At 30.0% G+C, this 20,832-nt stretch overlaps 1 protein-coding gene across 1 annotated transcript; it reads left to right on the top strand.

Annotated features, from left to right (window-relative positions):
• The first annotated feature begins 10,539 nt into the window (after positions 1–10,539).
• LOC105123030 (agamous-like MADS-box protein AGL9 homolog) lies at positions 10,540–20,309 on the top strand. The gene is made up of 8 exons (XM_011022480.1): positions 10,540–10,999; positions 13,817–13,895; positions 18,569–18,636; positions 18,793–18,892; positions 19,166–19,207; positions 19,286–19,327; positions 19,557–19,693; positions 19,909–20,309. Exons 1-8 carry the CDS (start codon positions 10,815–10,817, stop codon positions 19,985–19,987), a joined length of 732 nt encoding a protein of 243 aa, XP_011020782.1. The 5' UTR covers positions 10,540–10,814; the 3' UTR covers positions 19,988–20,309.
• The last annotated feature ends 523 nt before the right edge of the window (positions 20,310–20,832 follow it).

Below are 20,832 nucleotides of genomic sequence, written 5' to 3'. Positions count from 1 at the left end.
AAAAAAAAAAAAAAGAAAAATAATCAAAATTGTCAATTTGCATTACAAAAATCTCTATCAATACAAAAATAATTCTTATAATAACCGAAACCCATCTCAAGTACAGTTCAGATTGCAAAAAAATTCTAATTTTTGAAGTTGAATAAGATCGGAGTATATATCAAGCAAACCAAGGATGCGATTTGGTAAGAAAAAAATATTTATCTTCTTCAATGATGGGGCTCGTTGCTTCTTCTTCCTCGTACCAAGTTTGTTTCTTGTATTCTTGGATTTTTTGTTGGTCTATATATGTTTGTTTGTGTTTTTTAGGGCCACCTTTGTTGTCTTCGACAGAGAGATTTTCTTTCTAACAAAATAAAGAAAGAAAAAACATGGGAGGGCTGATTTCTTTATGTTATCTTTTATTTAAATAAAAATCACTCCTTTTTATTTTGAGTCGAGCAATTAAAATATTATAAGAGAAATATAAGGATCAACTAGCAGTTATAGGGCATGGGCAACAACAGTAACATCTCTCTCAATAAAAGCTTTCGTTTTGGCCCAAGATTTTGATTGAAAAGTTTTTTAAAATAAATATATATTTTCAAAGAACAATTAACAAATTTTTAAAAAATAATTAAAATGAGATAGGTCTATTTATATCTTTTTTAAAATGCATATATTTTATGTCATGTTGAACAAACATAAGGGTTTGTAATTAAAAAAAACAAAAAAAATTCTAAATTAAAAATAAAATAGTCAAGATTGTTATTTTAACTCATTTTCATATATATATATTTTAAACATTTTAATTGAATTTAATCTTGTGATTTAATATTTTATTATAAATATAAAAATTATAATAGGTCATAAATTAAATTAATATTCATTTTGTAAATTAAATTCAATTCAATATGTAATTTTGATTTCAAATAAGCTATTAGTTTCTTTTAAGGTTAAACTTAAGCTTTTAATTTGTAAATTTAATATGAATTTCTCGGGATGCATTAAAAAATAAATAAATATTATTGGCATTAAAAGAAAATCTGAGTGTCAGCTTTCTACTATCCACATAAAATCAATTTTATTAAACTCGGCCTATCCATAACCACGCTCAAGAGATAAATAGGTCAATTTGGCTTGATCTGAATTAATTTAAAATAGCATAATTTTGATTTTTTTAAATAAAATAACATTATTTAAAAATAATTAAAATAAATCTTGTCCAGGTTTTGATTAGATTAACCTAATTCCACGCAGTCAACTCCTATTTATTTCAACGTGAAACTTGTCCCGGGTTATATTACCGATCAATAAATCAACCGATTCTTGTTAAACCGATCCAAATTTAATAACACTGCATAAAATCCCACCAAGATGTCTCAGAATGAAGTCAACAACAGGATCCATCAAGCAAAGTACTCGATATATACAAGCACTCATAAATAACGTATCACAGTACTGCTTCCAATAGTGTTTTTTTTCCTTCAATTTGGAATATAATTATTTCTGTGTGTTTTTGTACAAACTATTCCAACACCAAAATTACTATTTACTAATCATTGATGAAAATTTCGGATGCTTATATTTGAGTGGATAATCAACCACAGTTCACAGTATAAGGATTAATGATTTACAAGTCTTTCTAAGTAAAATAGAACTGGACGCAGCTGGTTTCTCTAAGTAGTTGTTCAGGTCTCGCTGGAAGCTTATCTATCTTTTAGAACACAGCAATAAATGGAACTATTTATTTTGATTCTTTAACATCTAAAAGATACGCACGTCGCTGTTCTTGCTCTGCTTCTCCCATGTGCGCAGTACGGCGTCGGCTAGTGGCCTGAAGATAAATGTAAAGTTGGCGAGCTAATGTTATTGGTGTAAAAGGGGAGCCCTAAATTGCGTCTAAAGATACTATTGCTAATATTATTGGTGTAAAAGTTAGCAAGATAATTTTTAAAAAAATATTTTTATTTAAAAATATATTAAAATAATATTTTATTATTATTATTTTTGTAAGATATGTCTAAAGATATCAAATTAACAAGTGATTGGAATTTGGTATTCTAGGAACTTTCTTTCTCCTTTTTATAAATTACGTTCTCTCTTTCCTTTAGGCACTCAAAGATTGAAATGTCAAAAAAAAAACAGCTTATAGACTAAAACATAAAAAGCCTAAAAAAAAGGTCTGGTTATGAAAAAAATAAAACTTGAGGGACCAAATTGAACAAGTCCGCATCTCTAGAAAATGAAAGAGTGGATTTTTTTTTTTTGAAATGCTAGTTCTAGTCCTTGATTTATCAATTTCAGTTTTAAAAATAACATAAAATTATTTTTGAAAAATTAGTCTTTAATTTAATATTAAAATATCTAGCAATGCAAATCAAATCAAATCACATAACAATAAATCAAATTATGACAACACATGAATCATAAAGATCTAATTAAAAATAAAAACAATTTAATAATTAAAATAAAATGAGATATAAATTCCAGAAATCAAATAGAATGAAAATAATATTCATCAATGAAAAGTACTTTTCTTATGTTTTATAGTTTATTTTAATAAAAAATTTAAAATTTAAAATTTATTATTTAAAATTTATTATTATAAATATGAAGGTTTACTGGATTATTAATTTTAAAATTTTAAAAAATTTAATCAAAATATATCTATATTGACCCAAACATCTATAATTAAAAAAAAAAAAAAAAAACCCAACCTTGACATCGAAACGGTGCACGGTGCTCCAAGACAAAAGTCAGGGAAGACAACTAGGCGAAGAAAACTTGTTGAGTGTTTCAAGGAATAAGACTTTGGCTAATGTATCAGAGAACCAACCCCTGTAGATCGATTAAAGATATTTACGAAATAGGCTTACGGTCCAGGTGCCCTTATTGCTGACGTTGATAGTGTTTACCTTAAAATAGAAAGAAATCTGACATCGCTAAAGTACTAGCCTCATAGGGTGGCCCCCTTCGTCTCCGGCCATCGGATTTCCACTGCATCTTCATGGTCCCCCACCAACCATTTCATTATTTTCACTAACCAAGTTATCTCTAATTAGTATATCACATACAATCAAGTTAAGGTTAAACTTGGATTCAAGGAGTGACTCAGTTTTCCTCATCTATTGCTAATTTGGGTATCTTGCAGAGCTTGGACTAGAACCCGTTCCAAGCTTTGCAGAATTAAGAGATAATTCATGGGTGTAATCAACCACTTAATCTTCCTATTTCATATAACTTGAACATTTAGATTCTTTGTTTCACCAAATCGGAAAGTACTTGAACGCAAAGTCAAATTAGCTGAGGAAACCACCCCGAAATTCTCTGCTTTTAACCCCTTGAATATCAAGCAAACAGTCTATCAGCATCAATTGACACGTCCCGCATTTGATTTCACACAGGGAAAAGCACTGCAACAAGTTTGGCTAGGGGAGATGGGTAATACATGGTAGAATACACACACACACACATATATATAATCAGCTTATTTACACCTCAATTTATACTTTATATAAACTTTAAAATTAATAAGATATAAACTTCTAATAACCCTAAAAAAACTCAAATTCATGCTATTAAAAAAATAAATTTAAACCAGTTTTGCTTCCTCATTCACGGTAAAAATATATTAGACTTTAGCTTGTTGATGCATCGGGCTTCATTTTGTATCTGTACGACCACCTCATCTGTCAAGTGGCCCGCCACCCACCGTGATCATAAATAAAGGAGCTGCAAGTAAAGATTGCACATGGTTGATCAGCAGTCGCAATCAAATTAATAGGGAAGTAGCTTCACTCATTGCCGTGTACGTAAATTAAATCCTTCTGTGGTCTACGCTTCCAAGTGTGCTTATTCTTCCGTACTTGCCTGTCTGAAAACATAATACATTGTCCCAATTTCTCCGTCTGCCCATGCATGATAGCTGGTAGGAAGCTTACCGAATATTATAAGCCATGAAACAAAGCAAAAGATTGGAAATTAAACAGAAACTATGGAACCCAAAAAAAGAAAAAAAAAAGACAAAACTAATCAGTTACTAGTCCGTGTCAGGCTAACTTGGAAGCTTTAATTAAGAGATTGGAAATTAAACAGTAACTATGGAACCCCAGGAAACTAAAAATAAAGCTTTAATTAATTTGTATTATTTATAAAGAACCTGCACTCTATAGCTAGCACCAGAAGAAGCAAGTTAATTAGCCATGCCTTTACACATTAGGATCGGCGAATTGGACTGGATAAAGCCACAGTTATTTTTACAAATACAGGCCTCTGTGTGTGATAAAAATCATATCATGCATGTATTAATTGTTTTTGGTTCAAAGGCTAGTTTGTGAAAGGTAAGTTATGTTGTTGTTAATAATAATACCAAATTAAATCTTTGCTCATTTTGAGACCCATCAAAAGAGTCCTGTCCAAATTGATACAATCTAATATTGATGTGTTTAATAATCTTTCTATATATGAAATAAGGTTTAGTTTTAATTTATTTAGTTGTTTGGTAATGAGGAAAAATCATTCAAAACCCAATAAAATTTGATGAAAAAAAAAAAGGCGGGTTCTCATGACTTTTAATTTCTAACAATGTTGAAGATGTAAATTTAATTTCTATCCTTCCTCTGACTGCTCTATAGTTTCAACTCTTAAGTGATTCATAAATATGAATTTGACCCAATTTCTCTTAGGAAATGTTAGGTTTGTGTTTAATGCACATATAATTCTCGTTTTTCTTCCTCTTCTTTTTTGGCCTTCAGGCCCTACTAACTAAACGGTTGGAGGTTTTGGCTATTTGATGTTTATTTTGGTTTTTTTCTTCATACGCAGTTGTGTGTATACGTGCTCGTGAAAAAAATAAAGAAATATTGTACAATACCATTCATCATATATAGCATTTATATACCTAGCCCTGCTGCTTCCACTTCTTTAATATTCTTTTGATCTACCGACCCTCTTTTCTCAGAAGGAAATAATAGTGGACCACCCGATTCTAGCATTTCCATAGTTACAATATGGAAGCATTTCACTGGCATGCATGTTACTTTGATAAATGCTCGAGATAAAATGAAAATGCTCCCCACTAATTAGCTTTATATATCTATATATAGAATTGAATGTTAAATTGCAGTCTGGAACTTAATTACTACAGTCAAGCTATGATGTGTTCCCAAATCTAAGCTATGAATAGGAGGTTTACGTACATTCTTTATTTGAAAGCTTAGCAAAGATGAAGGAACCCCGAAGATATTTAATTGGAATAGATCCTTGCAACCACTACAATCTAACTCGATTGATTAATTTCATATTCATGCATGAACGCCAAAAACACCACGACAGTATACCATAGAATACAATGATATGCCTTTAAACCCTGTTTTTTTTTTTTCCAGGAAAATATATATATAGCCGGCCGTAAGAGAGAAATATCTGCTTCTCTCTATTCGTCTTTGTGTTTAATTCTATGTCCAATTCTCGCCAACATATACAGACTTCAATTATAAGTATCCTTCTCCCACATATACAAACATGCTTCCCCATTAAAAAAAAAAAAGATCAAATCAAATTTAACCTGCGATATATAGTTATCAAAAACTAGATCCAACTTAAGAGGTTTGGCATCTCATTGATCCATAATTTAGCCTTGGTTGAGTTTGCTTTCAAATCAAATTTAAAGGTGATATGATTGAACTCAAATGATTTATGGATCAATTTGTGATTCAGTTGATTTTGTTGGATCAATTCTAAGAATTTTTTTAGAAAAGTTTAATTCAAAATAATTTTTTTTTAGTTTTTTCTTAATTTTTATTTCAAAATTATTTCATTTAAAAAATTCAAAGCAACTTTATTCTTAAAATATATGTAAATTGACTTATGTATATGTAAGTTAACTTGACTGACCTGGCTTTAAACCAAATTTGATAACTATGCTGGCATTTATATTAATTTTGAGTGTTGAGCCTTTGTGTAACAGAAAAATACACTATCTAATTAATTTGAGGATTTGTCCCGCTATTTATTTTCAGATTAAGGTTATCAATTTAAGCCCCCCCTAAAAGTCTCGTGTTATCCAATATAAAATAAATAATATACTAGTGAAAGATGATTCCGTGTATCGCATACCGTGGCATATTTTTCTGGTGGTAGTAAACGCCAACCGCTCCTTCATCATCTTGACGTTGAGCTTAATTGCCCATCTCCGGTTGTCTGCATTAAAGATCAACGACAGAGCTGCTTTGCTCCGTCACTTGATGGCTGGTCGAACAGTGATACGCAAAGGCAATGGCTCACCAGCCATGTCGTATGTTACTGGACCACTTCACACTGTTCGAAACTGAGCTTTCCAGCAGGTGAACACATGTGGGCTTTGTTTTTTGTCATCAGCGCTCTTGATGTGCGGTTGATGACCGACGGAAACTTTTATCATAATTTTTCTCCTTGTAAATTTTTTTTATTAACATAAATATTTAGATTAGTTTATATATATTTTGATTAATTTGATAAGTTTTAAAATTAATAATATGTATATATAATTTGAATTGATTATCTTTAAATAATAAATTCCAAGCAATGAATGCAAGTAATACAAAAATTATACATGCTGTTATTTAATTATTATTATTTTTTTTAAGAAAACAACTTAATTATAGTACTAGTTATATTTTTCAACAAACAATACTAATTCGGTTGAAAACTAAATTGCAACTATAATTCACTCACTGTAACTAATGAATTTGATAGGTGAAAGACCATAAATTAATAACAATAATGGAAAGCAGATGACTGGAATTTGTCCCACAACAGCTAGCTCAGACAAAGAAGAAAAGAACCGTCAATGTTTTTCCAGGAATATAAGGTGGTTGTACATACACACATGCATTTTGGACAAACTTAGGATCTCTTATAGATGAAATTAGCTACTCAATTGCAATATTTGTAAGGTCCTCTCAGTGATTTACTGTGTGTTCTGTTGTATTGTTGCCTTTAATAATAATAATAGTCGGATGAAAATTGGAGTTTCATTATAGAATTAATTAAGTTTACCTCTCATCATTTCATTATTATTAATTGAGCTTCTCAAGATTGAATTATGGATTTTCTTCTTCGTTTTTCCAAATTAAAGCATACATTTTGATTAGACATGTACACACAAAAAAACTTATCAATGAGTACCATTATTAAATCAAAAACCTAAAATATAAGATTATAGATTGTAAGCACTTTATAAAAAATAAATTAAAATAAATTATAAAAGTTAATTTTTGATAAATTTATTATTAAATATTTTTTAAAAATAGAATATAATAAAATCACTAAAGTTTATTCGGATTAACTCGCAAAACACGTTACCTAAATTATAAGACTAGAATAACCTTATAAAAAATAAATCAAAATAAGTTATAAAGATTAATTTATAACCAATCCAATGCTAAATGATAAAATTAAAAAAAATATCAATTAAAAAAATTTGAGTCAAGTTTGTTAACTTGTCAAACTCGTGACTTGAATCATAAGACTAACATAATTTTATAAATATTAAATCAAAATAAATCATGAGACATAATTCTTAATCAAAATAATTTTAAAATATAAAATTAAAAAAATTCAAATCAACTCATTAAACTTATTAAACTTGTGATTACTTTCAAGTGTAGACAACATATACTAGTTGTGAATCAAGCATGAGAAGAAATGTTTAAGCTTAAATGGTAAAACTAGCATGGGTTTTTGCCTATCAGAATTGTCATGCTTAACATATTCAAAAAGATCTGGTGGCGATCGAGCAATTCGAATCTCTTATAGGCGACAGTACTGCTTTTAGCACCCTCTTGTTCTTTGTTTTAAACAACGGGACGTCCACAATGAGAGTCGTTGATGATGTTCAAAACTGGTCGGAATAGGAATATCACGACAGCGATCTGGTCAGATAGCCATGGAAGTCGGGCACTTTTGGAAGCCTAACCAAGAAAACAAAGAGTTGGAGACAGCAAGAACAACGAGAGTAATCGAAGGTGTTAATATGCAGAGATCAATTACTCCTATTCCTAGACGTGAGATAGGCTGATGTGCTGAGGTAAGAGATAACTGTACGTGGACGAGTGGTTTCGTAGCAAATTGTTGACTATCTCTTTATTCAAAGGTCCAATTACCATATCAGAATATGAAGCTCAAATTAACCACGCTTTCAGAATTAACAGTCATTAAATCTGCAATAAGATTCTGTCAACTTATTGTTTTGATCGATGCGGTGCTTGTTTTTATTTTTAGACAATGATTATTACTTTTTTCATATAATTAAGTTGGCTAGCATAACAAGTCATGTAATTAATAGTAATGTGAAAGGATTTCAATCAATCAACACTTGACTTCATTGAGATCAATTAGCATGTTGCGTCGAAATATAAATATAAATATAAATATACATAATCTGTTGTATATCTATAGATAGATAGATAGATAGATAGATAGATAGATAGATAATGGGAAATTGAATAATCAGCAGGAAATTAATTCACTATCCCTTCTTATAACTTGAAGTGAATAAAAGAAGGTGTGAAAAGCATTGTTATGAACCCAACTTTGACTGGTCGATGCACTGACTATGGTTAGGTGTAAAAAAAATTAATTAGAAATTGACTTGATTGTTGATTTTTTTTTAAAATAAATTTAAAATGATATTATTTTAAATTTTAAAAATAATTCTTTTTAATTGTCTTGGATCAATTAACTTCTCATCAACTTGTCCAATCTATGTCAATCTATGTCTTAGACCTAACTAGTGCATCAAACCAATTGAGTTAAGAAAAGTTGAATTCAACTTCAGTAAGTAAACTCAGATAGTAAAAAAGTATCATAAAATCATAAATAATGTAGAGTACAAATTCTATCCAATAAAGCAATAGCAAAAACTAAGGCTGAACAAAAAAAAATCTCATATTAAACATAAATAAAAAGCATAAAACCCCAAAACCTAACCTGTCAAGAAAAAATTCCCTTCATAGGAAAAGGACACCAAAATAATCTCATAGTCTTGAACAATAAGCTTATAGAAAAGGAATGGTTTAGAAACAACACAAATTTCATGAAACAAGCAACATAACTATCCATATTGACTTATTTCACTAGTTTGCATCTGCAGATTCTTTATCATCATATCCCTCTTGTGACAGAACTAAAGCCAACAACTGATCAATGCTTCAAATTTTACATACCATCCAACAATTCACAAATTAATAAGAAATAGCAAATTAATAAGAAATAGCAAACACCATAAACAACAATAATCTGTCGATCAGTTTTAAAATTTCTAAGAAAAAAAAATCTAATGTATTCAAACATAAATAAATTCACAAGCCAAACAAAAAGATATTAATTAACAAAAAAATAATTAACATTCCAATGAAAATAAATGACATCAACATAATCCACATCCAAATTAGGGTTGTTTTGTCCAAAGACTTGAACTAAAAAGTTTATCAACTTTTCTTTTTTCTTTAAAAAAAGAAGATGTTAATGCTTGTGATGGTTATAAATTTTTAGGTTGTGGAGGAAATAATAACTTGTGAATCTCAAATTATTTTATTATTGATGTTGATGATCATGGTGTCATGTTTGGTTTGTTAATAAAAAGAAGATGAATGATCTAGTCTATTAAGATAATGATGAAGATATCGTGTGTGATATTGTTGTGGTAATGAAAAATAATCAGTTAAAACTAGTAAAGTAATTGTCATTATAAATTAAGATTGAAGAGTCTTTAAATTTTATTTTTAATAAAAATATAAAATTAATATTTAAAATCAGGAAATTACCAATTTTAATTTTAGTCCTTGAATTTTATTAATTTTTTATTTTTTAAAATAAATATATATTTACTTGTAAAATCACTTTAACAATCTTGTTTTTGCCCCATCTCTGCCCTTTAATCCCGCGGAAAAACAACCAAACAGCCCATGGCCAAAACCCAAAACACAAAAATGAATGCAAGGGCATCATGGTAAAAGAAAAGAAACTAGGAATAAAACATTTTAAGGTTAAGTCACCTGATTGCCCAAAACCGAAAATAGTCAGGTGGATAATCAGAAGCCCTTTTCACTTTATCTTTCGACACGTGGAACTTACCCTTCCTACTTTACATTTATTCCTCCCATGCCCCGATCTTCTCTCTTTTTCAAGTACACTTCCTCTCTCCATTCTGACTTGTTCTCCACCGTCCATCCATTCTCCCAAGTTCACCGCACAATTTACAGCCCATCTAGCTCGGCACAGTACACCATTGATTTATGACTTGTTTCGTAATTGCCAACCTGTTTTATAAATTGTTTTTAATTTAAAAAAATATTAAATTAATATTTTTTCAATTTAGTGCTGATATAAAAAATTAAAATTAAAAATTACTTTTGAATATTTTTTTATTAAAAAGATTTTTACAAAAATATCCTTTACCGCGTTATCAAACAGTTGCTTAAAAAAAAAACATAGAGGCTGTCAGTGTCATTCTTACTTACTGGAAATCCCTTTTCTACTGCTATATATTATTCTTACTAGCTAGTGTTAATTTCTCAATAATTGTAGAGTAGTTCTTAAATATTTCGAGGGATGGATTACTCTTTCTTTTGTTGATTAATTGTTTTAGTGAGATTTCTAACAAAGGTGAACATAGATTAAGTGATACTAATAAAAGTGTTGGTGATTGGAGAGAGAGAGAGAGAGAGAGAGAGAGAGAGAGAGAGAGGAGAAGAGAAGCCTTCTGTGTGTGGAGAATTGTTGGGATTTGTTGACTTGAGTGCTAAAATAAAAGAAAGATTTTTTTGAAGGAAAGAAAGAAAGGAGAAACTATGGGGAGAGGTAGGGTTGAGTTGAAGAGAATTGAGAACAAGATCAACAGGCAAGTAACATTTGCAAAGAGAAGGAATGGACTTTTGAAGAAAGCCTATGAGCTTTCCGTTCTTTGTGATGCAGAGGTTGCTCTCATCATCTTCTCCAATAGAGGAAAGCTGTACGAGTTTTGCAGTAGTTCAAGGTATCACCAAAACAAACCAATTTTTGTACACGTCGACACACACAAGAAAAGAGAAAAGCTTCTCTCTTTTACCTCTCTCAGCTTCCTTCACTCTCTTCGCTAGCTAGATTTAATCAGTTTTTCTTTGACCCCTTTTTTGTTTCTTGTTTTGAAACCTTCTTTAGATTTTCAGGGCTTTGGAAGTTGATTTTTTCTGTTTCCAGAGTTGGGTTTTTTAAGCTTTTGTTTTGAGAATTGAAAAGAGAGAGATGGAAACAAAAGTTGGTTTCTTTTTGTTTCCGTTTCTGTGAATGTCTCGGCGTTTATAGCAGGTAGAGTGTGTTTGTGGTGTTGTTGATGTTAGATCTGCAACTGGAAAACAATAAAAAAGAAAGATAAGTATCTCTTCAACTGTTATATTGACTCAACTCTATCACTCTCTCTCTTTTTTTTTTTTCCGGAGTCTTTTGCCCTTTCCCCTTCTCTTTTCCCTCTTGGCTTGCTATCTGAATTTTCCATTTGTATGTTCATTTTTCTTCTGGGAAAGTGAAATTTGGATGATCCATTGCTTTTCAAACTGTTCAAAGCCCACCAAGCTATGCAACTTTGAGTTTTCTTCTTAATTTAACAAGCTAAGAGTTTTAATGCATCTTTTTTCTTTTTTATCACTCTTCTCCTTTCATTTTCTCTTCAGGATCCAACATAGCACCGTTATTACACGATTTCAGAGATAATCTTCTCTTCTTTCTTCTTTCATTTTCTTTGTTAATAATCTTTGAGAGAGTTGGCCCTTTTCATTTAACCATTTCGAGGTTAATTTGGCCTTCAATTGTTCATTTTAAATCCAAATTAACATGGTTTTCGCTGAGCAAGTACAATTTTCTTGAGTTTTGATTGAAGAAAGTTGGCAAGTCAGCTGATCCTGCTCTCTCTCTCACTTGCAATCTATGAAGCTTAGGGTTTTTCTTCAATTTACCTTTATTTTTTCATTCCATGTCTTAATTGATTTTCTGTCTGATGAATTTTTAATTTTTAGATGTTTTACCAACTACCTCACAAAGTCTTCACATGTTAATTTGAATATATATATTTTTTTTGTTATGATTAAGATTAATTACATGATGGAAAAGACAGGTTCTCAATAGTTCATGCTCTCTACCCCCATACTTTTTCCAGCAGATTTTTCTCCTTTTTTTTATGAATCAAGATGAATGAGACATTTTGCCTCCTCTCTTTTCTTCAGACTAGTCCTTTCACATAGGAGCATCCATTCTTTCCATTAGATCTTCAACTCTCGCCTTTCTGTTCCTGTGGACAGAGAAGCTTTCCAATCATATGAATTCTAATCGAGACATCTAGGGTTTTGATCTTTCCAAAGCTGCTAGGATCTTAGGGTTTTTTTATATCTACAGATCAGTCCTCTCTGAATTGTCCTCTTCCATTCAGATCAGAAGTTATATCAGTAATGTTGAGTTTTCGAAGTCCGTAAGTGAGTTTTAGGGTCCTAGGGGTGATCAATCTAATGTCCATGGATGTTCTAATTCCTCTTGATAGGTAGTTCCTTTTTTGTTCTTGTACAATTAACAGTACCCTTAATTCTAGTCCAATGTTATATTTCATGTTCTTGATTACGCTAGGGTTTTGTGTGTACTTTGTACGATGTGACTGTTTATGTCCAAACAATTTTAATTAATTAAGCTTTTAAGATAGGGCTAATCACTTTTCTTCTATTGAATTATTGGACCAATTAGGAGATTTTTTTCTGGGATTATTGCTTGATTGTTTTTAGAAAAATTACAAAAAAATAGATGAAATAAAATCTCTTAATTAATTTATAGTGTGTGTTATGATAGAAACTTTCGTTTCCATCTCCTGTGCCTTAATCAAGCTTTAATTTCAGCTTAAATTTGAAGTCTTTATTTTCTTTCGTGATAGAAGAAAATTGCAGAACTGCAATAGCAACCACACTTTCGTGGAAAATAAATTATGAAAAGAAAAGTGTTTTATCTGGGCTGGGGTAATTCTATTGTCAATTTAACCATCCTTCATCAAGCCGTGCTCAGTCATTGTTCTTTTTAAACTTCATTGCTTAAAATCATCATCATTTGTCTCCCAGTATACTGTGTTAGCCGCTTAATTGCTTGAATATTGGCTTCCATTTCGGCTGTCATCAATAACATGACCATACCTATACGCAACCCAATTTATTTTTCAAATTTCATCTAGAAACATCAAAATTTTGGGTTTTTTTTTTTCCAATAAAGAGTTTCTTAATAAGGAAGAGGGTGTGCTCTTCGTATCCTTTCGGGTGACCTTACTAGCCAGGAAAAAAATATTGTTTTACATTTAAGGACTCAAATAGATCTAGTTTAGTAACAATATTAGGAAAAGAAAGCTCCGTAATAAGAGAAACACAATCAATTTGTTAAATTTTAAATTTAATGATCAATTCAGATCGTTTCAAACTTTTTCACATACATGTATTATGAAGTTAAACTGGAAAAAAAATAATCCATTAGAAAAATATTTGGCCACCTTTATGTCAATTACCATGTCGTAACTACACTACAGGATCTCTCTCTCGTTGTGAATCGTTTGTTGTTAGTATCCATTGTCGAAAGAAGTTAATTTCTTGAGTTAATAACAACATGAATTGTAAATGAGTTTTGGTATTAATTTATGAAGATTTCACATTATCGGAAAAGGATTGTGCTGAAATGAAAACCCTTCCTACATATATTGTGCCCATACCTCTCACTATATGTTGTTACAATTTTCAATCTCGATGGTTAGATTTCAAGATTTAAAAATTACTGATTGATACTATTGTTGGTTCAGCATGCTCAAAACTCTTGAGAGGTACCAGAAGTGCAACTACGGAGCACCAGAGCCAAATGTATCAGCAAGGGAGGCCTTGGTATTTAAATTTAGCTTCTCCTTTAATATTCTTTGCATTTCTCTCTCTGCCGGTCTTTAATATAATCCTTCAAAATTTGAACTTCAGTGATTTTATAAAAACAATCAGGTTTGTATGACAGTTAGCACTGCAATGAAGAAAAAAATCCTAAAATTATCACAGAGTATGGATATATGATGCCCTTGAGATATGTTTCAGAACTAAAATGTTTGAGGGGAAAAATTGTTTATTTTGTGCTGATTATGACCACTATTTATGCAGCAATCATATTTATTTCAGCCAGTTGCGCATTCTGTTGAACTGTGTTTGTTCTCTTACAATGTTGAATTAACTAAGTTAATAAAATCTTTCGTGACACATAACAGCATTGTGTTTTAGCTGTTGCAATCTGTTGCTGCAGTTTTTCTTTTCTTGTGTTCTTCTCCAAGCAAAGTGGACTTGATGGTGCTCTTTAATAATATATAGGAAAAACGCATCCTGGGCTCCTGGCTCATAAAAACATCAACAATAAAGAACGACGCGAGTGCCTAAAGACTGTTTCTTGAAAAATATTTTTTGATAAATTAATTTTTAATTTTTTAAATTTGTTTGTTATTAGAAAAATTAATGAATAGAAAATATTTTTTAGTAAATGAAAAATATTTTTTGTTCAATAAAAAACATTTTCTAATTAAAAAAATTTGATTTGGTTTCTAAAAAATTATTTTCCTTTTATTTTTGACTAAAATCACTTTTCGGTAATTATGAAGAAAATTATATATATTTTTAATTTTATTCTTATTCAAGTTTTTAATTTATAAAATTTATTCTTTATTATTTTAATAAACTTAAAAAAATAAAATATTAATAATTAATTTTTTATTTTATTTTTCATAACATAACCAAATATTGAAATGTATTTTTTAATTTATTTTTTATTATTCTATGAAATATTAAAAATAATTTATTTTTTTATAATTTACTTTAAAAAAATACTTTTTAATAAACAACCCGAGCTTGAAGTGAAATCCTGTGAAGTGACAAGAAGCAAGTGTATAGCAAACTGTAACCAACACAGTAATTGGTTGGTGAAGATTTTGCCAAGTGATACAGTTAGCAGTGGTCTTTAAAACCTACTTAACACCATGTCCTTAGAACACATTCTCATGGTACTCATGATTAATGCCATTTTTATAATTGAGGGAATGCAAACCGCTTTTTGGCAGCTGCAGGATGTCCTTTATCTTTAGATAATTTTGAGAAAATGATTTCAAGGAAAGGTATTTTTGGCTTCAAATCTATTAGTAAAAACTATGCTTATTAATTTTTTTATTTTTAAACCATTCTCAAGCCATGATTATTTTTTATACTTAATAAAATGTGTAGAGTGCAGATTTTTTACCCAAACTCATGACCCGCTAACATGAATAGTTTAATTCTATTTTTTTCGTAGATAAGCAAGTATTATCATTATGTATATTGTAGTTCTATTTTTTGGATACATATTGAAGGCTGGATCTTAACAAATAAAACATTATTATCATATATATATATAGTTATGTCATTATTTATTTCTATGGAAGAGGCAAAGGATGATAAAGATGGAAAATGAATTTGCACGCTTAAATGATTCATTAATTTTTAGGATTTGGTCTTTTTATTTGATTTGATTAATTTTTAATTTATATTTTATAATGCTAATGTGGATAAGGGTTCGAATCACTTTATCATGATTCCTTTATTATCCGAAGATTTAGAGGTTATAATTATTTTGTTTCGATTGAATGCAACAAGGAAAAAAAACATGAACTTGTAATAGAGTTTAAAAATAAAATCTTATGTTAAGCATAAATATATAAGGTAGCACTTGAATCAATAAAAATCTTAGCATACTTATTAACATGTATCAAAACAATTATTATACTTAAACTATATAAAGAAAGCATAGACGTAAGCTATTTGCTTATTAAAAATCCTAAAATTTGATTAAGATAAAAATATGTTGTTGTTATTGATTAATCATTTATTATTAAGATTTTATTATTACTTTTAGAGCAAATATGATCATATCAATAATTATAGTAGCTAAGATTTCAATATCATTTTATTTAATTGAGTATCCAAACAAAGTACACGAACTCAAGAAAATAAAACTCAAAATTCTCAATGAATGTCAGGAATTTAAGCTATAGGATAGAGTAAAATGGAACAAAAACTAAGGCAAAAGAAACTCGAATACATAAGAGAATAAGACAAATAAGTTGTTGAAATATATGCAAACATCTCTCATTCAACCTTTATTAATTTATAGTAATTTTTGAAATCTAAACAATACATAGTTATGATAGTTATCATAATTAGTTTTTGCCATATTTTTATTATTACTTGCCATAAACAAGTAAACAATCCATAATTTTTGCTTTAAAAATAAGTTGTTTTTACTTTTTACTTAAAAAATGAAATTGTTTAAGAGGTGAAAGGTTATTGTTCAAATTGTTTATTCATAGACTTGGTGAAAAATTATTTTTTATGGACAAAATAATTATTTTATAGCAAACTCATACCTAAGTCCATAATAAACAAATAAAAAATAAAAAATAATTCCTTTTAGTTTAAAAAATTATTTGATAATAAACACAAACCTAGACCTAGTATTAGAAGCTAAGGTCTCATGCGCTTATGATTTAAGCCTTAAGCTTACTTTACATAAATCTTTTTGTAACTCTTCAACTTCTCACTATATGAATTACAAATATTGTAGTTTTTTTTCAACTTGAGATAAAAAGTTTTAGGTTTCATAAAAATATATCAATCAAGAGTTTTTCTAAATCTATTTATTATTCATCCATAATTTATTTTAATCATATTAGTATTTCATATTAAAGAACTTTTATTGAAGAATAATTTCTAATAAAATTTTAACTCCAAAAGTAAGTGGACCACACTTTAATTTGACCTCAAATATGACTACTAACCATATTTTTTTAAAAAAAAAGCTATCTCTCATAAAAATAAAAACTTACTAACCAATAATAAAAACTCAAAGATTTGTAGAGATATAATAATTTAGTAGATCATTACATTAAGATGGATGGCTTTCAGTTTCTAACATCCCTCAGAAAAATAATATCGGATTCACTCAGCTAAATAATAATTTTATTTCTTGAATTATTCAATCTTTCATGTTTTCTTTCTTAATAAGCATAAGCATAACAATGCCTTAATAAGATGAATACAAAAAAATATGTAAAATATAAAGATACTCGATACCCAAAACACCGTTGTTGTTTAAAATAAGCCTTTAACAATATTCAAAATTTAGTTCCTTCAAATCCAAGCCATGAAGTGACATATTCTTCTCACACCTTGTTTTGTAAAATTATCAGCTATATATGATTAGCCTCACATAAAATATAACAAAAAAATAAAAAGCTCAATTGTTAAGAGAAACTAGATGCTAGAATAAAAGGTTCATGAAATCTCTAAAAAAAAATCATCTTGTGTAGAAGGTAATTCAAAAGTTTTAATTATAGTAAGCAATTTATCCTTGTTTGAATCTTTAATTCCCACAAGAGAAGAGAAAAAACATATCACAAGACCATTATGATCATGAAGAACCCTACTAATACCATTAAGACAAGGTTTTTAATAGAAGAGTCATCAGCATTTCACTTAAGTGCATGTGATTCTAGAAGATACCATAAAATAAAAAGTCTAGAACACATGGTATTTGATGAACGAATCAATCAACCTTTTATATAAACCAAGATAATAATACATATACAATTATCTTCTTAGAGATTTTTTTTTGTTCTTACAGTTGTATTCATTTTGTCCATGAACAACTCATGATTTCATGAGTACTTTAGATAAAAAAAATTTTAATTCTAAAAGAAACAATCATATTTATCACTTATATAATTGATTTTTTATTAAAATTATTTTATATACTATATTTGATATACTAAGATATGAAAATCATTAAAAGCACAACTTGTCCTTTATCATGTTGCCACTTATGTATTTTTCATAGGAATAGGTTGGAAAAATAATGATTTTTTTAGTGATACTAGAAATATTATGTGATTTATTTTTTTCTTTAAACCTAGATGTTAAGATTTTTAGTCAACTAAATCAAGTTACCATCATTATAATTTTTTATATTTAAAAGTTTTAAGCTTATTTTGCTTAATTAATTATACGCTCTTTCAATAAACCTATAATTAGCAGATTCGCTAGATTTTCTTTTGATTTTATATAATTAACACAAATAATTTTATTTAAATGTAAATATTTAACAATATTATATTTAAATTTACCATTAAACCTCGCTTATAATTTGTCATAAAATGTACCCATTCACTATGTTTTTTTAAACAAAAATGTAACACCTTTTACTTTAGAAGTGAATAGAGAAGCTCCGTGTGTGTGTGTGTGTGTGTGTGTGTGTGTGTGTGTGTGTGTGTGTGTGTGTGTGTTCAGGACGCTAGTAATTTAATGTGTTATATTAATTTGGAGCATGGCATGGATAATACTCTCAACATTATCAATAGTATGTTGACATATTTTGGCAACTGCCTCGTCAAGAAGTACTGATAGTTCAGTGCAAACTATGTAATGCAAATTTTATTACCATAATCTGCAGGTATTTTGAATCATTCATGCTCAAATGGGTTTTCTTGCTGTGGTTGCAGGAACTGAGTAGCCAGCAAGAATATCTGAAGCTTAAAGCACGCTACGAAGCTCTGCAAAGAACCCAGAGGTGAGAGTGCCTGAAGCAACAGTGTTTAAAATTAATGTACTCTTAGAAGGGTGATGCTGATTGGAATGTGACCTTATCTATGCCCACGTAATACTGAAATCTGATTTTGATATTTAGTTCTAACACACTAAATATGTCATTGGCGTCACACCACAGGAATCTTTTGGGAGAAGACCTTGGTCCTCTGAGCAGCAAAGAACTTGAATCACTTGAAAGACAGCTTGATATGTCATTGAAGCAGATAAGATCAACAAGGGTATTTAATCTGAGTATAGTTTGAAGATAGAAGGATACCTGCATACATCTAACTACTGAGTTTGTGTGTGTGTGTTATAAAACTCAGTAGTTAGCGTTCTGATTAACAAGTGAAATTATGAGAATAGAACACATAGACAATTACAGTTAAAAGTGCCTGAATGCTAAATTTGACCTGGCTGCTCACAAACATGTAATTTTTATATGTAATATAGCACTTGACACTAATTAGCATATATATCTCAACTTTATAATTTCTCTTACCGTTCTACAGACCCAGTACATGCTGGATCAGCTCAATGATCTACAGCATAAGGTACGGAAACTTCTGAAACTTGTTGTCTATTGATTTTCTTCTCTGGCTCTTTCCACTCAACCCCAGCATTACATGCAGGAACACATGTTGACTGCAGCTAATAAGTCTCTGAAAGAAAGGGTATGTTACATTTCCAAATTAGGTGGAAGGAAGTTAATTTAGAAACAAGAAACCCTGGATTTAATTTAAGTCAGAGATTTGTGTTAAATAAAAATGGAAAGTACTGCTAAGCATTAAGTTACTTTCATAGATTGAACATAAATTAGTCCAATTTATTTGATCTCCCCTGTCAATAATAGAATGAATATGATGATGACATGAGGGTTGGTATATATGTTTAATTTTGCAGTTGATGGAAGGCTACGAAGTAAATTCACTCCAGTTGAATCTAAGTGCAGAAGATGTGGGTTTTTCTCGACAACAAGCTCAACCCCAAGGTTATGGATTCTTTCATCCTTTGGAGTGCGAACCTACGTTACAAATTGGGTATGTCTGGTCTCTTAGTCTGATCCTTTCTGTTTTACAACCTATCAGCGGGATACAATATCATGATGGTCATTGGAAAAAACATTGAATGTGCTTATTTTATACAAGTTATATCACTGGAAGCCATCGTTTCAATGTTGTAGAATCAGTTTGCAGTGCTAGAACAAAAGGGACGAGGAGGATTTGGCTTACTACGATTTAATTTTGAATTGCAGGTATCAGCCTGACAGTGCTATAACAGTGGTCACTTCTGGCCCAAGTATGACTGCTTACATGCCAGATTGGTTGCCATGATAGGAGGACCACCGCGCGCGGTTCTCAGTCATGGAATGCATTTCCTCAGCAGCAAGGTTGATTACCATTGTTCAGAAAACCCGCGCGTCTTGTATGTTACTGATGAAACAGTCTTTATAATGAGGTGGATCAATCATTTATCATAATTCTACTGCACCTAGGACCAGTGCAAGTAATGCTTTGTGTGTGCGTGTGCAAGCACTGTGCTGCTGCTTTCAGCAGTTGCAGGCTCTCTCTCTTCTTCTTTTTTAATTATTTTTATGAAGAATAATTATCCTTTGTATGCAAGACCATGAAATTTAAGGTGTTTCTATCTATCCTTTCGCGACTCGTCATGTTTAAGGATTCAAAATAACACAGAATAGGCCTTTGGAATTAACAAAGAAGAAGGACGCTAGTTAGATAAAGATTCCTGACACGTAGTCGTTAATTGTGGGTGTATATTGACTTTGAAAGAGTCCGATCATTTTTGAAAGCGAGCTTGTGGAGGAGAATATCGTTAGCATATCTTCATGGCGAGAAAACTTGTCTGAGCCTGGATCGTATTAATTATAACTATGGGTTCTACAGGGTTGTTTACAGGGGGATTCATGGAGAGAAGCTAGCTGGTGCAACTTTGGGGTTTTCTTTGTACTGTGAAAAGTGATTTTTATTTACAAATGTTTTGAGGTATTATTTTTTAAAATATTTATTTTTTATATTAATATATTAAAATGATATAAAAATATAAAAAATAATAATTCAAAACTAAAAAAATTCAAAATCCAATATAACCGCAATGCCAGCCTTTATCTCCGCCGTGCAAGCCATGTCATTCGTTGTCGGTCATTGTTGAGGGTGACCGA

This window comes from Populus euphratica, unplaced genomic scaffold, assembly GCF_000495115.2.
Source record: "Populus euphratica unplaced genomic scaffold, PopEup_1.0 scaffold8.1, whole genome shotgun sequence".
Taxonomy (NCBI): Eukaryota; Viridiplantae; Streptophyta; class Magnoliopsida; order Malpighiales; family Salicaceae; genus Populus; species Populus euphratica.
This window is presented reverse-complemented; position numbering and strand designations above follow the sequence as displayed.